Source organism: Mastomys coucha, unplaced genomic scaffold (genome assembly GCF_008632895.1).
Source record: "Mastomys coucha isolate ucsf_1 unplaced genomic scaffold, UCSF_Mcou_1 pScaffold23, whole genome shotgun sequence".
NCBI classification, from domain to species: domain Eukaryota; kingdom Metazoa; phylum Chordata; class Mammalia; order Rodentia; family Muridae; genus Mastomys; species Mastomys coucha.
This window is the reverse complement of record NW_022196906.1, coordinates 13,975,726-13,998,244: the sequence shown is the minus strand read 5'-3', so window position 1 is coordinate 13,998,244 and position 22,519 is coordinate 13,975,726. Positions and strand designations below refer to the sequence as shown.

At 34.0% G+C, this 22,519-nt stretch overlaps 1 protein-coding gene and 1 pseudogene across 1 annotated transcript; both read right to left on the bottom strand.

Annotated features, from left to right (window-relative positions):
• Nucleotides 1-11,318: 11,318 nt before the first annotated feature.
• Nucleotides 11,319-14,485, bottom strand: LOC116072710 (annotated as a pseudogene).
• Nucleotides 14,486-15,677: 1,192 nt separating this feature from the next.
• Nucleotides 15,678-21,995, bottom strand: LOC116072409 (putative gustatory receptor clone PTE01). The gene is made up of 2 exons (XM_031343841.1): nt 21,792-21,995; nt 15,678-16,682 (listed from the first exon to the last, which is right to left on the bottom strand). The coding sequence occupies exon 2, from the start codon at nt 16,667-16,669 to the stop codon at nt 15,710-15,712; it is 960 nt and encodes a 319-aa protein (XP_031199701.1). The 5' UTR covers nt 16,670-16,682; nt 21,792-21,995; the 3' UTR covers nt 15,678-15,709.
• Nucleotides 21,996-22,519: the final 524 nt, after the last annotated feature.

Genomic DNA, 22,519 nt, shown 5'->3' with positions numbered 1-22,519 from the left:
TTAGGTTTGGTCTTCTCAGTGCGTCCTGGATTTCCTGGATGTTTTGGGTTAGGAACTTTTTGCATTTTCTTTGACTGTTGTATAATGTTTTCTATGGTATCTTCTGCCCCTGAGATTCTCTCTTCTATCTTTTGTATTCTGTTGATGATGCTTGCATCTATGTTTCCTGACTTCTTTCCTAAGATTTCTAACTCCAGAGTTGTCTCTCTTTGTAATTTCTTAATTGTTTCTACTTCCATTTTTAGGTCCCGGATGGTTTTACTCAATTCCTTCACCTGTTTGTTTGTCTTTTCCTGTAATTCCTTAAGGGATTTTTGAGTTTGCTCTTTAAGTGCTTCTACTTGTTTACTTGTGATCTCCTGTAATTCTTTATGGGATGTTTTGTTTCCTCTTTAAGGGCTTGTACCTCTTTACCTGTGTTCTCCTGTATTTCTTTAAGGAACTTATTCATGTCCTTTTTAAATTCCACTATCACCATCTTGAGAAATGATTTTAGATCCGAATCTTGCTTTTCTGGTGTTTTAGGATATCCAGGACTTGCTGTGGTGGCAATACAATGAAGCCAAGTATTCTTGGTTTCTGTTGGTAGGATTCTTGCGTTTGCCTTTCGCCATCTGTTATCTCTGGTGTTAGATGTTCTTGCTGTCTCTGACTAGAGCTTGTTCCTCCCGTGGGTCTGTAAGCTTGTGTCAGCACTTCTGGGAGAACAGCTCTGCTCTGGAAAATCCCTGGTGCAGATGGCTGTGGATCAGTTGTCTGTTCTGTGTCCTGGGGTCAGATCACACCCTGTAGACAGGATCTCCACTTGCAGAAAAGGTGCAGAGAGGGCTGTGGGTCTGTTGTCCCTCCTAGGTGTGGTCTGAGGTAGAAAGGATCCTGACCAGGTTGCCCTGCGACTTGTGAGGCCTGTACCTCCCTGGTGGTCCCACCTTAGAAAGTCACCAGAAAGAAAATGGCAGATTTCACCTGAGTCCCTGGGTTAAAGCACTCCCTGAAGGCAGGCTCTCTGCTTGCAGGGAAGGGGCAGAGAGGGTTGCAGATCCACTGCCTTTACTCCTAGGTGTAGACAGAGGTTGAGAGGATCCTGTCCCTACCACCCTACAACTTGTGAGGCCTGTTCCTCCCTGCTGGTCCCACCTGAGTCCCTGGGTTAAAGCACTCCCTGAAGGCAGGCTCTCTGCTTGCAGGGATGGAGCATTTTCATTATATTCCTCTCCCATAACTTTCTTAATTCAGTCCTTTAATCCTTTTTTCATCTCAAAATCTTGTTTCTTTTTGTATTGTTTTTGTAACTTGATAACTTTTGTTAGATCATTTACAGTATTATGTGATCCTTCAAATGGTTATTCTACTGAAATGTACTTTTTTCCAACAACTCTTACTTCAGAGAGGGTTGGGACCCTCTCCCATTTCAATAACAAGTTTTTCCAGGCCCAATTTTGTGGAGGTTTGTGCAGTTAATTATATTTGCTCTGGATTTAAGGGTACAATATTTGTGTGGTATTTGGAAGTCAGTAATCTACATCACCCTCTCCAGGTTTCTCTGACTTTTTCATTATTTTTACACCTTCTCTCAGAATATTTCATGAGTTATGGAAGGGTGGGATATTATGGTTGCTCAATGTAAGGTTGGATATTCACACCAGATAATATGCAAAGCTATTAAAAGAAGGGGGTGAGGAAGAGGAAGAGAAGAAGAAGAAGAGGAAACAGAAGACAAAGAAGAAAAAGAAGGATGAGGAAAAGGAAAAGGGAAAATAAAAGGATGAAGAGGAAGAAGATGAGGAGAATGGTGAGGAGGAAAAGAACAACAAGAAGAACAAGAAGAATGAGAAGAAGAAAAAAAATTCCATGACTTGAGGAGTCATAGTACCTAATAGGTAAACTAGATCTGCCATTTTTTTCTGTCTGGTCCTGACAAACTACCTTTTATTTTGATAATTTGATAGCCATTGAGTATTCAGCTATAATGAGAGAAGCTTCTTTCTTGAAGTGTTTAGATGGGACTGCAGAGACTCATAGCTTGCAGAAGCATGGTACAGGTTGTCTTCTCTCCCTACAACGTGTCCATCTGTGAGTGTAAGCTGTTAGTTTTGTCCAATTTTTTATTTGTGAATACTACCTTTGCTATTCGTATATATTCATATACATATATGAAATGATCACTTCTATCACTGATCTTCCTACTCAACTCTCTCCACAAAACCATTCTCATTTAGCAGTTGCCTGAACTCACATCATATACCATTTTCATATTTATACTTTTATTATCCTCACACTTAAAGTATTTAGTCTGATTTCGCACTTTTTCTTCTTGGTGTGGGGAAGTTTAATCTGATTCTTCTGCATGTGTGTTTCCTACTTCCTATCACCTTTACTAATTAGACTGCGATTTACGCTAAATGTCCCTAATATCTTTGTCAACAGCAATCAAATAGTCAGATTAATGTATGAAATCATTTCTGGATATATAAAAAGTGACAATTTTCACTGTAACATAATGTGTTATTATAATTATGTGCAATAATTATATACACTGACTTTTTATGTTTGCATATCTAACCTATATATGTAATAATTTATAATTACTTATGCAATCACCTTGTTATATCCATTTTCTCTTTTCCTTTATTGTTTATCCTTTTACTTCTTTTCTTGAACAGCATTCCAGTCTAATCATAACCCTCCTTTTCATTATCTTATTTTATAATTTTCTGTTTGGAGAGCAGATACTTGCTTGTTCGTGCATCTGCCGTATTTTGCTTAGAGAAGTCATAGTACCTCCTTTTTATGTAGGATTGTACTTTATTGTGTAAATATTCACCTTAATTTCTCTTTCCACTAACATGTTAATGAGAAACTAGATAATTTTTTATAATTTTTGCTACTTTGAGAGTGCCAGAAAAAATATAGTTATACAGTTATCTCTTTGCATTCTTGCTTCATTTCTTTCAGATAATAATGAAATGTTATAGATTGCTCCTGCCATAGTTTTATTTTGAGTTTGCATTGTAAGTGTGTGTGTGTGTGTGTGTGTGTGTGTGTGTGTGTGTGTATAAAAGAGAAAAGAAGAGATAGATAGAGAACGAGAGAGGGAGGAGAGTATTTTCACTCTTGATTATATTCAGGTTATCTTCACTGTATGTTTCTTTATAATCTAAATTATTTCCAATATAGGAAGAAAGATGATACATCATTGTAGCTTTATAATTGCTATTTATTAATTTTTCAGAATGTTTAATGATTACATGTATACAATACACTTTTAACGTTATCTCCTAATCTCATTTCTAGTTACTTCCTCCTATTTTGACCCTTTATTATTGTCTCCCTTAAACTTCTGTTTATAAATTCAGCTCATTGCAACACTGTACTTCAACATGTGAGTTATGCAATAAGAATTCAAAGCAGGTTATCTAAAATGACTTCCTGTTCTTCAAAGCTTGGTGAATTAATATTGTCAGAGCTTTGTTAAGAAATGACATATGCCAAACTGTTCATCTTGTAGCAATAAAAGTTCAGGCATTGGAAAAATAACCCCTACTTATAAAGACAAATGCTGAGACACACAGAAGCCCTAAAGGCCAGAGTCCAACCTGGTAGAGTAACAAAAAAGGGCAAGTAATTATTAATGAGCTATATACATGAACAATTCTATACTTAGCAAAAACACAGCTTAAGTCTCTGATTGAACTATTGAGATCATCTTGGAGGGGTGGTATTTTTTATTAGAGGGGTTAGACTGTCTTATATTCTCTAATTTGTTTAATGAGACCACTATTACCTTAATGCAAAAATTAAGGGGATATGTAACATAAAAGAAAATCATGGACCAATATCTCTTATAAAAATAGTTCCAAACATTCTCAATAAAATACTTCTGAACTAAATTTAAAAAAACATAAAAATCATTTGTCATTATCAAGTAGACTTCATATAAGATGAAACAAGCCGTGATTCAACATACATGAATTAAGAAATATAATTCATCACATTAGTGAACTAAATGATAAATCTCATGATAATTTCACTAAATGCCAGAAGATTTTGACAAAATTCAACATCCCTTCATGATAAAAGACCTGGAGAGACAAAGGATACAAGGATCATTATTCAGAAAAATAATGGCAGTTGCTGCAAACCCATAGCCAATATCAACCTAAAGGGTGAGAAACTCATAGCATTCCCCAAAGTCATGAATATGATAAGGTTATCTTCTTTCTCTCTCTCCATGCCTAAACAAAATAGTACTTAAAATCTTAGCTAGAACACTTAAGGGAACTGAAAGAGATAAATGGGTACAAGCAGGCAAGAAAAAAGTCAAAACATTTTTATCTGTAGATGACATGATTTTAATATATAAATAACCTTAAAATCTCCACAAGAAGTATTCTATAGTTGTTAAACATTTTCAGAAATATAGCAGGATACAAAATTACACAAAATCAATTTATTTCCAATAAACTAATTACAAATGAATTGTGGTGTTTGAATCAGACTTGTTTCCCACAGGTTTGAATATTTTATTTCTTTTTGTTTTTTTTAAGACAGGGTTTCTCTGTATAGCCCTGTCTGTACTGGAACTCACTCTGGAGACCAGGCTGGCCTCAAACTTGGAAATCTGCCTGCCTCTGCTTCCCAAGTGCCTGGCTCCAGAGAAGGTTTTAAAGAATTAAGAGGTTTGATTTTGTTGGGGTAGATGTGATCTTGGAGAAAGTACTTCACTGGGGTGAGATTTTAGGTTTTAAAGGCTCATATTTCTCTCTCTCTCTCTCTCTCTCTCTCTCTCTCTCTCTCTCTCTCTCTCTCTCTCTCTCTCTCTCTCCTCTCTTTGTCCTCTTGTCTCCCTGTCTGTCTGTCTCTGTCTTTCTATCTCTGCCTTTCTCTGTTTCTCTGTCTCTCTGCATCTCTCTCAATCTTTCTCACTCTCTCTTTCTCTGCCCTGCCCTTTGCTTTTAGACAAGGATGTAAAGCTCTCCGATATGAATCCACTCCATGCCTGTCAAGATCATAGATAATCCTCTGAACCTATAATTGAACCCACAGTTAAATCTTTTCATCATAACAGTTACCTTAGCCATGATGTCTTTTCCCAGCAATCAAAATGTAATTAAGATACAGTCTCAGAAATAAATAAGGGAAATAGTTCCTTTAAAATGAGTATGTTAATCACACTACAGAGTAAGCTCCATGCCTAGGCATAGTTGGCTAACATAAATGAAATAAATAGTATTTTACTAGACTGTCTCACTTTGTTTGGACATTTTTATCTCTTTGATACTTTGATTATATATATATATATATATGTATTTATATATATATATGACTTTTAAAATATACTCTTGTATTTTATCTGTTTGTTTTTGTCTTTAAGGAAATTTGAAAGATGAGCATAAAATTACATGGATAGGAGACTGGGAGTATTTTGTAGAATTTAGAGGAAGAGAAATATAATCACATGTATTATATGAAAAAAGTTTCCAAAAAAGGAAAAGGTAGTCACATTGTCAATGGATTTCTGAATAAGATTCTTGTCAAAAATAATGATAAATATCAAGTGGACCTTATAAAATGAAAATGTTTCTGTACATGAAAGGAAATTGTTGAGGTTAGGTGATTTTTGACCAGTATATGTGACAGCAGACTAATGTCTAGAACATATCAAGAACAAAATACTAGCAAATAAAAATCCAATTTATAAATGGGTTAACATAATGAACAGATGGTTCTCAACAGACTGAATACAAGTGGACAACACCCATGGGAAAAAAAATTAAATCTCCTTAACCATCAAAGAAATGCAAATTGAAGCTTCATTTAAATTCCACCTCATCCATCCAAATTCATAGTCATTAAGCAAAATAAATTTTACAATTTATTTATTGTATGTACAAAAATTTTGGTCATTTTCAAAAATGAAATAGTCTTGAGTTATTTTTTTGTGAGATATTGGCCAATTTTATCCTGTAGCCCCAAAAGCATTATAGGCTATTGATGATAATTTTGATCACCCTCCATAACCTGAAGATAACACCCTATTTCTGATGATACCACATATTGGACTCACAGAACATGGAGATATCAGCTATTATTGACCCCAAATCTTCATCCCTATAGGATAGATTTCATAGTTCTAGAATATAATATCCATATTGCCCTGGGGTAGTGGGAAATCATCAGCCTCATTCAGCTATGAATATGGAAGCTAAAACACAAGTAGCCTGAAAAACCCCTGACAGGTTCAATAGAATGAGAGTACCCAACATTATCCTGATAAGACTTAAGGCCTAAGTTGTGAAACTAAATCAATTCCTAGCACTATTATATGGACTAAGATGCTGATGAAATGTCATGGGTTCAAAGGACAAAGTAAGTATGAAAGTGATAAATGACAATAATATATTAAAACGATTCATACTGACTTCCTACTATATCCATAGACAAATGCATGTCTCATCTGTCATCAGAAAAGCTTCTTTGGGGGCTGGAGAGATGGCTCAATGGTTAAGAGCACACTAAGTGCTCTTCCAAAGGTCTTGAGTTCAAATCCCAGCAACCACATGATGGCTCACAACCATCCATAATGAGATCTGACACGGTATTCTGGAATGTCTGAAGACAGCTACAGTGTACTTACATATAATAATAAATAAATAAATTTTAAAAAAAGAAAAGCTTCTTTGGTGTAGATTACAATTAACATCTATGACCAGAATCGTCAACATGTAGAGAATATGAGACTGGTGTAGTCAGGCCTAACTTGGACATATATGTCACATCCATTCCCAAGTGCCAGAGAACTTCAAGGAATAGTATATTTAAAGATTGCAAGGTCCAGGGGTAAGGATGATTTTTAGAAAGCAATTTTCCAGACACAAAAGAGCAGGCTTACACATTTGAAGTCAAAATGATTGTGACTGCATGCAAGAGATGTATCCAAGCTGAAGAAGACAAAGTCATGCATGGAGTGTTGAGAGATACAATGACATCTTATCTTTTCACTAGCATTTGTTAGCTGCCAAAGAGAGAGAGTTTCATTCTTCTATGTATAATTATCCACTTTTACCAGAATCTGTTGGTGAAAATTCTTCCCTTTCTCCACTGTATATTGTTGGATTCCATTAAAAGTCATGTATATAGATGTTTATGTGGGTCCACTATTTTATTCCATTCAAGAATGACATTTAGTTTTAGTTTTTGTTTTTGTTTTTCACCTTTTGTTTGTTTTGTTTTATCTTAAATCCTGTAGTTTAATTTGAACTCTGGAATTCTGATACCAGAAGATTTTTGGGGGTTTTGGAGTGTTATTAAAGGTTTTTTTCTTTTTGTTATCTGGGATTTCTCATATTTCCACATGGAATAGGATTATTTTTTAAATTTCTATAAAGAACTGCATTGAGATTTTAGTAATGATTGAATTGAATCTGTAGATTCTGTTTGTGATAATGGCCACTTTCAGAATATTAATACTTCTATGAGAATGAAAGGTTTTTCAATCTTTTAGTATCCTATTCAATTTCACTTTCAGTGTTTTTATCTTTTCATTGTTTAATATTTTCACTTTCTTGGTTATATTTATTAACAGTTTTTTTTTTTTTTTTTTTTTTTTGGTTTTTCGAGACAGGGTTTCTCTGTGCAGCCCTGGCTGTCCTGGAACTCACTCTGTAGACCAGGCTGGCCTCGAACTCAGAAATCCGCCTGCCTCTGCCTCCCAAGTGCTGGGATTAAAGGCGTGCGCCACCACCGCCCGGCTTATTAACAGTTTTTAAAGCATACTCTGCATAGTAGTTTCTTTTTACACATGTTTGTTTATTTGTAAATAGGAAAGGTAGTGGTTTTGGTGTTTTAATTTTGCATCCTAATCTTTTGCTAAATATATTTCTTAGCTACAAGAACTTTCTAATTGATCCTTTATGGTATTTTATATGTAAAGAAACATCACTTTCAAATGAAGATATTTTGTATTCCTGCTTTCCTGTTTGTATCCCTTAATTTCTTTTAGTTGTCTTATTGTTATAGCTAAGACATTAAGAACTATATTAAATAGGTATGGAGAGAGTGGACATACTAATCTTATTTATGATTCTAGTGAAACTGTTTAGAGTTCATTTTCAAATACCTTGATGTTGGTTGTAAAAATGCTGCAAATGCTTTACTATTACTTCAGGTAGTATTCTCATGAACCTGCCTTTATATTACTGGGTGTTTTACCCTTCCATATGTTAATAACTTATTTTTGCTCTGTATGATTCATGCTTTTGTATATGATGTTATTGTAGATTTTTTTTACTCTTGCCTATTTGATATTCTGCATACTTCTTGGCTCTTAAAATGCACATCTTTCCTTATATTAGAGAAGTTTTATACTAACATTTGTTGAAGAATCTTACTGTCCACTTGATATGACTCTTTTCTTCCTATATCAGTATTATTTAAATGCTTGATGTTGTTATGGTTTTCCTGAGTTCTGGTATACTCTATTCTTCAGTTTATTTCATTTTATTTTATTTCATTACATTTTTTATTTGGCATTTTCTGTTATTCACTGATGTACTCTACCCTGACTTTCAAGGTAGATACAAGATCTTGTTTCAAGATACAAGATCTTGTTTCTAGCTGACCCAGTCTCTTGGTAAGCCTTTCTGTCACACAGAACTCGTCTACTTTGGTTGTGTCTCTATGACAGGCCTAAAAACCTGATAACGGACCTGAGGTGCACACCTCAAAAGGAGTCAGTCTCCCGAGGTATTCAGTCACTGACATCTCCTAGCTCAGGTGTGTTCCAGATCGGTCTCTGCTAAAGTCTGTGGAGAGATCTGCATGCTTTCCTTATTCAGGCATAAAGGTGCCCTAAGAAATATTTCATTATTAGCTAAAACTGAGATTAAACATTATTTCCTGGCCTCCACAGTGTTTCAATAAGCCTAGTAGATTTCCTAGCTGTAATTAGCTTGGAATTTTTATTAAGAAGTTGTCTTACCAGTGTGTCTCAAGAGTTAGAGATAGCAATTAGGCACTTATTATCAGAGCAGCCCCACACAAGGCAGAATTGTTTTACTAACCAGAGAGATGTTTTAGGGCTTCTGTCACTAATTATCTATGTAACAGCCAAAGAATGCTAGTAGACGACCTTCAGCTACTTGCCTCAGACAGATCCAGAGAATTTATCTTGGGGTTACCAAAATAGCCCAAGAAGAAGGACACCACTGTTCCTCCGCTTTGCACCTGGCTGCTTGTTCTCACTGACCTTGATGTAGTTATTTCCTGCCTAAGTGGCTTCTGTAGTTTGCCCTGTTTTCTGTATACTATATAAGCTTGATTTTTACTTTGTACAAATTACATTCAGTTACAACACTCCCTTGTGCTGTGTCTGTTTGTCATTTCTTTGCCAACGCTGCCTTGTCTACCTGACTAGGACCCTGTTCCCCCATGGGTTGAGGGAGGCCCAGACTGGCCAGCCTGTGGCATCTTTCCTTCAATATTTGTTTTTATTTGAACTACCTACTGCTTGTAGAAATGTATACTGCTCTGGCCAGTGTAAAAATCAGTATAAGAACTCTCAAACAGGGCTGGCGAGATGGTTCAGCGGGTAAGAGCACTGACTGCTCTTCCGAAGGTCCTGATTTCGGATCCCAGCAACCACATGGTGCCTCACAACCACCCTTTATGAGACCTGACGCCCTCTTCTGGTGCATCTGAAGGCAGCTACAGTGAATTACACCTGAGCAAGTGGGTTGGCAGAGGTCCTGAGTTCAATTCCCAGCAGCCACACACATGATGACTCATGGCCATCTGTACAGCTACAGTGTACTCATACACATAAATAAATAAAATAAATCTTTAAAAAAAAAGAACTCTCAAACAAATAAATGTATCAGATATTTTAACTATATCATTCCTGGACATTTATTCAGAATAATACAGCCTAATATATCATGAAGATATTTGCACAAAATTGTTTTGAGGGCTGTTTATAAAATATAAAATATGAAACCAACATAGATCAACAACAACCAATGAGTAGATAAAAATGTGTAATATATAGAATGTGGAATATCTTATTATCTCTAAAAATAATGTTACTTTATAGGGAATCAAAAAGATATACTGGGCAGATAATAGGAAATTTGGAAATGATAGTAAAGTTTAGGAGAAATGTTGTCAAAGTATCCAACAGTTTTGGATAAAAATGTCATTATATAATCCAATATCAAGTACAATGTAAACTAGTACAAGAACAAAACAATAAAAAATTCTTCATCATGCATAAAAGTTTATCATTTATTAAAGATATGAGAAAATATGCATTCTTATTTAGATGAAGGTTTTAAAAATTTTTATAAAGAAAAGAATCATTACTGAATGTATTATGTGTCATAATGTGTAACTTTGACATTTTTTTAAAAACTTGTTCAATATTTTAAATTAATAGTTATCACTGAAGGGGAGTATAAGTTACATAAATACATAGTGTAATCTGCTAACAGAATTGAAACTGAAAACTGGGTGAAGAACATATAATGAAGGATATATGGAGAGTTGTTAGAGGTAAAGTGAAAATGAGGGATTTATATGTTTATAATTCATTGTATACATGTATCAACTTCTCAGGTATAGAAAAAATTCAAATATCTAAAAATTTTAATGTAATATTAAGGAAGAATGCGCAACAATTTATGAAATGACATCTTTTAGCTATTGAATCCCATTATATTTGTCTATATGTTCTTGAGTTTGAGAAAAATACTACAGCATGGAACTGTTATCAGTAGCCACATAGTTAAAAAAAGAATGAGTCTCCCTTCCCAAGAAAATATGTACTATAAATACCTGCTCTATTAAACTGATATCAGAAAAACAGCAATAATTTTTAAAAGTGAATTTCTTGCACAATAATCAATGATTTCATATTTATATGCTAATGAATTGTGTTATGAAAATATTAAAAATTGTTACTATCTGTGATTAAACCAACATGTTTCCATTTATACATATGATAAAATCATAACAATACAAAAAATGATATCTAATTGAATCCAAAATATTTCTGGCTGGATTTCTCAGTGTTTCATTGTATAAAAATATATTCAGTGGCAATTTTTAGTGTTATATATTCAGAAAGCAGGTCAATGTGAGGCTACAACATGTAACTTGGGCATGTACAGCAAGATACTTCTAGAGTCACTCCACATAAGCATTAATTTTCAACATATTATATTCAAAAATTTTATAGTTGCTACAAATTTCAAAATACCACTCACAGTTATGTGACTCACAAATTAAGAAACTATAGTTTAAAGGATTATACAGTAGGTAAGTTATGTTATTTGACAGAAAATTTTCTGGAGGGCTTTTTTCGTGTCCCTGTTTCTCAGGCTGTAGATGAAGGGGTTCATCATGGGCACTACCATGGTATATACTACAGAAGCCAGCATAATTTCCTTGATTGAACTAGAAATAGATTAACTAAGGTAAACACCTATACCTATTCAATAAAACAAGCCAACAACTGACAAGTGAGATCCAAAGGTTTTATATCTCCCTAACAAAGATGGAATATTAATGGAGGAAAGAATTTTATGGTAGGAATAAAAGATTCCTGAGATAGGGAGAAAACAAAAAATTATGCTTAAAATAAAACCTGGATGAGTTACTGATAGAAGTGTCAGAATAGGAAAGTTTTAGAAGCTCAGGAACAACACAGAAAAAATTAGGCATTTCCATGTTAGTGCACATAGTCTACATAGGCGAGGGTTCAGAACGACTTGGTAGTGTAGAGGGTGTCAAATGGCCACCCATTCATTGGTCATAGACCATCACAGTCAGCAGTAGGCTGTCCCTACAACCAAAAAGAAAATAAAAAGACACCTGAGTTAGGCACGCACTATGAGTTATGGATTTGTTATGAGTCTGCATGTTTATCAGCATTTTGGGGATGATGGTGCTGCTGAAGCACATGTTAGACAATGAAAGACTGAAGAGGAAGTAATACATATGACTGTGGAGGTGGGAATCAGAACTGATAGCCAAGAGGATGAGCACATTTTCAAGTACAGTGGGCAGGTATATGAGCAGGAATAGTACCAATAAAATGGGTTGCAGTTCAGGGTCCTCTGAAAGTCCAAGGAGAAGGAATTCCAAGGTACTTGTTAAATTATTTGGTTCCACTGTGTAAGAATATCTTTTGAAAACAACAATAACAGCAACATCAAAAGGCTCTTTATCAGATTAAGCACTATAGAGGTAACTGGCTACATGTCTGTATTTTTGTAATCAAGTAATTAATGAAAAACGTCATTCATTCATGAGAACTCTCGTGGTGTATACAAAATTTATTTATTCAGAAAAAAGTTTCATGTGTTAGGAGCTTTGTCTTCTGTTTGGTAGTTACTTTGATTATTTAAGAAGTAGAATCCGTAATTTTCATGTAGATCAATGTTACTCCCTTTATTTATTAAAAGTAAGAACCTAAATACAATTCCAACAGGAAAGAGGGTAGAGAAAGAAGAAAGAAAGAGAAAAAAAGACAGAAAAGAAAAGAAAGAAGAACTAGGAAAGGAAGGAGGGAAATGAATTCAAATGAAAGAAAGAGAGGAAAAGGAAAGAAAAGAAAAGAAAAAAAAGAAGATAAGGAAAATGAGTCTTCTTGGAAGTTCACCAATGAAGATACATCCATGGCCAAGAGCAAGGCTCTCCTGCCTCTTTGGATTACTCTTCATTCTTCCTCTCCAACAGCTTCTCATTTCTGCAGTTCACCAAGAGAACACCATCAAAGCCAGAGCTGTGTGGTTTGAATCTAAACACTATAAAACTGTAGCCTACACAAACTTCTTTGGCAATAAAAAAAATCCCAACTGTCTTGGGTATTTTGAGAATAATGCAAAACATTCTAATTATAGACAATGTACATTTAATGAAAAATTTCAGTTGTAGCAAATTCTAACAACTTCAGTGCCCTCTGTGACAATTAATGTTTTTACACATGTTGTGTTTAGAACATCTAGCCAAAAATATAGTAGAGATGAGAAAGTATTTTCAAATAAAAACTCCACATTCCTTCTATGTTCCTTGGAGGAAAAGTCATTCTAATAAAAGAACACTGTGAATAAGTTAGTATATTTTATCTTTTAAAAATGTACTAAATATAAACTTCCTTGGGTTTATATTTTGAATACACAGGGTAAAACGAGCTGTGAAGAGTTGGCTCAGCAGCTAAAAGCTCTTCCTTCTCTTCCAGGAGACCCAAGTTTTGTTCTTAACACCTTTATCAGGCAGCTCACAACAGGCTGCAACTCAAACACTATGGAAACCTATTCCCTATTCTGGCCTACTTGTGTACCTACACACAATTGTTTTATACCCCCAAATAAAGCATATATACAAAAATAAAATTAAATAATGATAATAAAATGAAATAATTTAAAAATAAAATTAAAAATAAATTCCTACTCTTATAAGGAAAAAAATAATGTAACCTTTGTTAGTGGTGAAATTTAACCATTGAAGGCTTACCAAGAATTTATGTAGAATAAATTAGATATTAAATCCTGTAAATAACAACAACAAATATAACAACAAGAAAATGAAAATTTCAGGAGCAAATGGATCTAAGTCTGCAAACAAAAAATGATTCAAGAATGTTTGAACATACATAAATTGATAATTGACCTCCACCCCTGATCAGACAGAAAGATAAACCCATGACTATTTCATTAAATGTAAAAGGACTGACAATATCCGTCATCCTTTCATGATAAATATTTTGGAGAGTCCAAGAATACAAGGGTCATTTTTTCTGCATAAAAATGCAATTAGACTAAGACCATAGCAAAAATCAGCATAAAGGGAGAGAAACTGAATGCATTCCACCAAATTAGGAATAAGATAAGGATGCCCTCTCTCTCCATGCCTATTTGATGTAATACCTGAATTTTAGAGAGATCACTAAGATAACGGAAAGAGGTCTATGAGATACAAGCAATATAGAAACAGGTAAAATAATTTTATTTGAAGATAACATAATTATAGACATAAATCAGCTTAAAGTCTCTACCAGGAAACTTCTGTAGCTGTTCAACACTTTCAGAAAAGTAACATGACAAAAATAACTCACGAAAATCAGTAGATTTCCTATATACAAATTACAAATAAATTGTGGTTACAAATAAACTGTTGAATCAGAATAGCTTATCATCAGGTACTATGGAGTTGAGCAACTACCAGAGTAGCTTTTTAGTGGTAGATGAGGTCTCGTTGGAGGGAGTATATCACTGGTGCAAAGTTTTGAGATTTTCTCTCTTTATCTACTTCTGTTCTTCTCTCTCGCTCTCTCTCTCTCTCTCTCTCTCTCTCTCTCTTTCTCTCTCTCTCCTCTCTCTGTGTGTGTCTCTGTCTTTCTTTCTCTCTTTCTTGCACTCTCTGCTTACTGCTTTACAAGCAAGACTCTCAGTTATGTATCCATCTATAACTGACCGCTTCTTGTCATGATGATCATAGGCTAGTCTTATGAAACTATAGGAGAACACCTAATTAACTGTTTTCATTCATAACATTTGCCTTGGTCATAGTGTCATGATCAAGAGTCAAGGGTTCCTTCACAAAAATCAGAATGTAACTAAGGTACAGCCTCAGAAAGAAAATAAGGAAAGAGTAGCTTTAAAATGTATATGTCAGTCAGACTTTAGGCTAGGATCTCTGCCCAAGAGTAGTTGGCCAACATAAAGTGAAACAAATAGTATTTTACTAGACTAATCTCTCACAATGCTTTTTTTTGATATTTTTATACATTTTTTGATTTAATAAATTTAGTTTTATCTTTGTGCTTTTGCAGATTTTAAAAATATACTGCATTTATTTGGTTTTTTTGTTTGTTTTAAAAGATAGTTTTAAATAAAGAATATAAAATTAGATGGACAGGGAAGTATAGAGGATATTGAACAATTTGGCAAGGGAAACATGATCAAGCATATTGTTTGGAAAAAGTTTTCAATAGAAGAGAAAGATCCTCCTAGGCTTGTTGGTAACTTTCTGAATAAGAATCCTGTTAAGTCAGAAAATAATGACATTTCAAATGAGACTCCATAAAATTAAAATGTTTCTGCAAACCAAAGGTAAAAATTGAAGGAAGTTAAAACCTACAAAAAATGAGAGAACTTTTTTGCTCATTATACATCTGACATCAGCAGCACTCACATAATCAAAAGGGAATGAAGGTCCCTTCCCAGGAAAATTTATACTGCAAGTGGCTGCTCTATGAAACCCAAGACAACAACACAAATATCAATTGTTAAAAATTAAACACTCTGCATAAAACTCAAATTATATTAATTTCATATTTATATGCAAATAAACTGGTAGGAAACTAGAAAATCTTTACTTCATGTAATTAAACAATTATGTTTTCATTTGTGCATGTGGTAAAAGCATGGTAAGTTTTAACAGTGAAAAATAATCTGGTCTAAAATATTTCTGGAAGTATTCCTTGGTATTTCATCATATAAAAACATGTGCTGTGTCAAGTTTTAAAGTTATATGTTCAGAAACCAGGCCACAGTAAGGCTATAGCATGAAACATGGACAGGCACAGCAAGATACACCTAGATTCACTACATGTATGCACTACTTTTTGATCATTTTATATTCAGAAATTTATATAGTCATTACATTTTCACTATACTATTCTCAGTTATGTGACCCACAATTTAAGATACTATATATTATGGGAGTATATAGGTGGGTAAGATATTATTTGACTGAAAAGTTTCTGGAGGGCCTTCTTGATATCCCTGTTTCTCAGGCTGTAGATGAAGGGGTTCATCATGGGAACCACCATGGTATACATTACTGAAGCTACCATACTTCCCCTGGTTGAACTAGAAATAGTTGAGCTAAGGTATACACCAAGACCTGTTCCATAAAATAAGCAAACAACTGACAGGTGAGATCCACAGGTAGAGAAAGCTTTATATTTCCCTAACAATGAAGGGACTTTAACAATGGAGGAAATAATTTTATAGTAGGAGTAAAAGATTCCTGAGGCAGGGAGGAAACCAACAATGATACTGACAAGAACCATGACTATGTTATTGATAGAGGTATCAGAACAGGCAAGTTTTAGAAGCTCTGGAACATCACAAAAGAAATGAGGGATTTCCATGTTAGTGCAAAATGTTAGCTGTGACACCATCAAGCAGTGTACCTGTGAATCTATGAGACTGATACAAAATGACACTATGACCAACCATCTACACAGACGAGGATTCAGAATTACTTGGTAGTATAGAGGGTGACAGATGGCTACCCATCGGTCATAGGCCATCACAGTCAGTAGTAGGCTGTCCATACACCCAAAAAGAAAGAAGAAAGACACCTGAATTATGCATGTTGCAAAAGTTATGGATTTGTTATGGGTCTGCATATTTATAAGCATTTTGGGGACTGTGGTGCTGCTGAAGCATATGTCAGACAATGAAAGATTGAAGAGAAAGAAGTACATTGGGTTGTGAAGGTGGGAATCATAGCTGATGGCCAGGATGATGAGCACATTTCCAAGCACAGTGAGCAGGTATATGAGCAGGAATAGTGCAAATAAGATGGGTTGCAGTTCAGGGTCTTCTGAGAGTCCAAGGAGAAGGAATTCCAAGTTACTTGTTAAATTATATTGATCCATGTGGCTAGAATAACTTTTGATAGAAAAAAAAAGCCTTTGTAATGAATTAAGCACTATAGAAGCAACTTGCTACATCCCTGTATTTTTGTAATCCAGCTATTCATAAGAAATAATTCATACATGCTGACTTTTAAGATTTAGACATAGTTTATTTATTGCAAATAAGGTACATGGGCTACCAACTTTGTCTTCTGTTTGGTACTTATTTTACACATTTAAGACACATAATCCCTCAGAGCTCCCAGGGTCTCAACCACCAACCAAGGACTGCACATGGAGGGGTCTGATTGTTCTGGCAGCATGTGTATAGTAGAGGATTGCAGGTTCGATCAGCAATAGGAGGAGAGGGCCTCGGCCTTGTGAAGGTTCTGTGCCCCAGTGTAGGGGAATGCCAGGGCCAGAAAGTAGGAGAGGGCGGGGTGACAGGCATGGGGAGGTGGGAGGCAACAGGGATTTGTTTTTGTTTGTTTCTTTGTTTTTTGGAGGGGAAACCGGGAATGGAGAAATTTACATGTAAATAAAGAAAATATCAAAAAAAAAAAAGAAATAATATAAAAAAAAAAAAAAGACACATAATCCATGATTTTAATGGAGGTCAGTGATGTTGACCCTGTCTAGTCAAGGTAAAAACCTAAATTGCATCCCAACATAAAGTGGGTAAAGAATGGAGGATAAAGAGGAAAATATGAAAGAAAGGAAGGATAAAGGATAGAAGAAATGCAGCTAGGAAGAAAGGAGCAAAGGTACTGAAGAAGAAATTATAAGATCTGAGAGAACAGAAGTGAAGCAAAGGGCATGAAAAGGAAGACAAAAGAAGGAAGGAAAAGGAAAAGAAAAGAAATGAAATGAAAAAGTACAGGACAGGACATTGTAGAAAAGAAAAGAAAAGAAAAGGAGAGAAAAGGAAAGGAAAGAAAAGGAAAGGAAGGGAAAGAAAAGGAAAGGAAAGGAGAGGAAAGAAGAGAAAAGTAAAAAGAAAGAAGCCATGTCAGGGGAAGTCCACCAATTCAGTTAGGTTTTGGTAAGGTATTAATAGACCCCCACCACTCTGGTTTCCTTTTATAATATATTATGACTTCCTCTTCAATACATTTTCATTTCTGCCATACATAAGTAGAAAATCATCCAAGTGAGTGCTACATGGTTTAAAATCGAGGACTATAAACTGTGAGGTTCATAAACATCTCAAAATAAAAACTTACCTGTCTTGGGCATTTTGATAATAATGCAAAACAGACTAACTCATATACATTGAAATTTTAGTTATAATTCCCAGTTGTGGCAAACTCTTATAACATTTTCTTAAATGAAATCTGAGATAAACTTGATCTACATCTATCATCTTTTGAAAGTCTAGGCAAAATATATTTGAGAAAAAAATATTTTCAAACAATTAATACATGAACACAATAAAATTTCCCCTAACCAGTAAAACCACATGTGATAAAGAAAGTTCCTTTTTCATCTTTTTCCATTGGAAAAATCTAGTGAAAGAACCTAGTGGAGAATGGGCGGGGTGGCAGGCATGGGGAGGGGGGAGGCAACAGGGGTTTGTTTTTGTTTGTTTTTGTTTGTTTTTTGGAGGGGAAACTGGGAATGGAGAAATTCGCATATAAATAAAGAAAAAAAATACAAAAAAAAAAAAAGAGCACACTTAGCTTATATCCTTGTGTTTATATTCTGAATACACGGGCTAAAACCTGCTGTGGAAAGTTTGCTTAGCAGCTAAAGCACTTTCTTCTCTACCAGTGACCCAAATTTTCTTCCCAGTACCCTTGTCAGGTGGTTCACAATAGTCTGTAACTCAAACACAGGAGGAACCTACAACCTACTCTGGCTTCCTTGGGTACCTACACACAACTGTCTCATACACAAAAATCAAACATGTACTCAAAAATTTTATTAAAAATAAAACTTAGATTCTTGTCTATCAATTGTTGACCATCAATTGAAATATATGTTCTACATGTTTAATATAGCTTCTTTATTTTTCCACTTTTTGATTTTGTAACTCATATTCAGCTGAGAGCTAGCTTCTGCACACATATGGAATTATCAGATAAGAGTGTGTTCAAATGTACATGAATGTATAATTATTTAACATTGTCTTAAATGATTGATAAATATTATTTTATCGACTATAAAAATTATTCTATACAATTGATTCTGAAGGTGTTATTAATTGATAAAGTAAATGGCTAAACAATTTTCTTTCTCTTTTTGGTTGGTAAAATAAGTTTCATTATAACATTCCAAAGTATATATTATAGTTTTCACAGATCCACTCTCAACTGCCTCCCCATTCCTTCCTGCCCACACTTTCTGCTGACCCCTAGCTCACAATCTTCTTTCTGCATTTACATATAGAGTTACAAGAGGAGAAAGTACGGTGTTTGTTTTTATTACTCCCCATTACCATTTAGCTTGCAATCCTCCCTCAGTATCCCAAGTCCTTGTAATACAGATAGGCATATGGTACCATACTTAGCTGCAATATTTCACTCTTTTCTTTTCCCTTTCTTTTTTCAATATGCTTTTCTAATTGTCACTCTCTATATTGGTCAGTTCCCCCTCTTTGTTTCTTTGTTACTTTCTTTGTTTATTTGTTTCTTTCTTTCCTTCCTTCATCTTTTATTTGGTATTGACAAACTAAGACCTCATATCTTTGTACATGCTAGATATGTATATTAACTATGTAGCTCCATCTATGCAAGTCTGTGTCCCATGATATTCTGTAAATGCTACATGAGAACTAGTGAAAAAGTAAGGCTGAGTTCACATGCTATTCCTTTGTTATTTGTAACAATATGGTAATATTTCTTAGCTATATCTTTAATAAAAGCTTTCAGGATAGGTTTTTATTCTCTTTTTCTCCCCATTTCACTGAAATTCAATCCACTCATGTATAATCTAAGAACATAGGATCACACTGGAGCCAAAGCTTTATCTTGAAACTTAGCTCTGCTATCTTATGACATCCTAAGATGCTTTCAATTAAATCATTTTTTCTAAGGACAATTTATTTCCTCTAAAATCAGCTACCTTAATTTGAAAACTGTGAGTATTCATTTCTTCTAAAATGTAAAGACATGATTTGATTTAATGTCTCAGTGAAACTCAATAATATGTACAATTAATGTCGAATACTCATTACAAGTTTCCAAAATATTTAATTTTGATAAAAATTCAAGTAAGAATGAACAGAAAATCTCAGGCATCAGTAATTCCATACGTATGCTGATTAAATCTACTGAATAATAACAGGACATGAAACCCTTTGATTACATTCAATAGTTTTAGATAAAAATTATCTTCAAACATAGTTTGAAGCAAAGGTTGCTGAAATGAAATTTACATAAACAATGTTATCTGTCTATTATGTGTTTGTTGAAATTTTTATAGTATAATTTTTGCATTCTAACATAGAGGGTACAGATGACTCCATTGATGAAGATGACTTTCTATATACCTCATTGATAGGATGTTGAAGTAAGTAAAAGGACAAATCTTAAAACTTAGCTTTCGTGGACTTTTTTTCTTCTCTTTTCTTTCAATCAGTTTGTAAACCCCAGAATGTTAAATATTTGTGTAGTTGAAGTCTAAATCTATTTAATACATTTCATTCTCTTTAGAGGTTAAGAGGTTATATATCACTAAAAGTTTCACATTGCTTTGTAAATTTGTGTATTCTGTCAGTATTATAGCTATCATTATTAACAAAATTTATGACAGGTGTGGTTATAAAGGAATGAGATTCTACGAAATAGAATCAGGGAATCAGGACCTCAAGGCCAACCTTGGTGGTGAAGTGAATCCTGTTCTCAAAAAAGTCAACAAAAGCAAAGGAATACATGTAAGAAAATATGCTTTTATAAGAACAAAAATAAAGTGGACTTTGCTCAGCCATTGGAAGCTTGCTTGCAATGTATTCAGAACAAGATTAGATGTAAAGTCTTAAATATAAGAACAATACAAATAACAATAATGAAACAAAACTGTCAGGAGCAAATGGAACAAAATGAGTGAAAAAGGGGGCAAATTGTGGTATCAAATAACAATATTTTGCTGAATGCAATAGTACTTTCCATTTTAGCATATAACTGCACTTAATTCCATCTGTCATTTGTTCAAGTCACAAGCTAGTTATCATGATTTTCAAATATATTCATAGTTATAACATCTGGAATAAGGTTAGATGGAAAAACAAAGTTTAATCAAAATAATGATTTGCCTGATGTCACACTGGTTACCCATAACATGAGATGAAAAGTCACATTTTATTTAATCACTTTGATTAAAACTAAAATTCTAGCTAATAAATACTTAGATTATTGGATTAAATTAGTTTACACAATTAAAATTAAGGTCTATACAGACATCTTTATCAGTTTCCTCCAATTCATATGCTATAAGCAGAAATTTGAGATATAGTAAGAAATTTCACAGTATACTCAATTAATGGTGATTTTAATATGCATATGAAAAATTTTGTAGGTCAGAGATCAACTTTTTGTATACTTCATTCTATTTTGTTTTGAGAGAGAGAGTCTCTCATGGATTCTGGACCTTACCTGAGTTACGTTGGCTTGCTAGCCAAACCCCAAGATCTGCCTATCTCAATTCACCTAGTCCTAAGGTTACAGATACACATCAATATATACACCTTTTTGGTATCACAGCTGATAGCTGAACTCAGGAACTCATTGTGCACAGCAAACATCTCACTACTGAGTCATCTCTTCCATTCCCTCTAACAATTCACTGTTTCTTGATATTTGTTTTGTATGATTATCTTCACCTTTATTTTAATTATCAAGTGTTTGATATTTTTATCAATAGCAGACATATTAGAGTGGCATCAATTTCCTGTTCTGGTTGAAAAAATTTTACTAAAGTTAGAATCTACAAAGGTAGAAAACTAAAGAGTATTTGATTATTTTTATATTAACTAATAAACTTAGTAATCATAGCTACTAACATAAATTTCATAGCACTTTGTGATAAAATTATGCTTATTGATTTATTTACCCCACTGATTAATCCACAACATATACTTTTATCTTTCTGGTACCAACAATGCAAGAACCCTGTCTCTCTTTGTCTTGCATAGATTAATACTTACTAGGCTGTAAATTATTTCCATCTGACAATGACCAGAAGTGAATCATACACTCTTTTACTCTTGCCAGGTGTGTGATGATGACCCAGTTTCTATGTTCAGGACTGGTAGGAAAACAGTAAATCATGACACTTCCAACGTGGCTGATGAATATGTTAGGAGAAGGAAACATAAATATAATGTATTGTGGATCAGAAATGTTAAGCTAGAGCTGGAACAGAAAGTGGATATTTATGAGATTTTGAGGCTCAATTCACAGAGCTTCAAACTATTCAGATCCCTAAGGATCTCTTAGTAATAATTTAGAAGTGAAATGGCAAAAGTGAATATATTGAGAAAGGTTTAACTCTTCTATCTCAGGAACAAGCTTAATTTTACTGTTATGATCTTTACATTGTAGAGCTATTACAAAACTAATACACATACTTTTAATTAAATAAAGCAGTATGAGGTTTGATATGTGCAATTTTATTGAATGATTAATGTATTTGTTAGATAGTCAAGTTTTCCATATAAGTATGTGATACAATTTCTATTTTTTTCAGTTGATATCAGTGAAAAGAAATTTTGTCTTTTAATTTCTCTTCCATGAATATGCTTTCTTCAATAACTAATGTCAAAAAGATGGCATTTTCTAGTCAGATTCAAATGGTCATTTGAGTTTCTGAATGCTAGTCAACTGTAATTCATCTCTCTTCTAATAAAATGTTCTCTTTTGTCTCTTTGCCTCC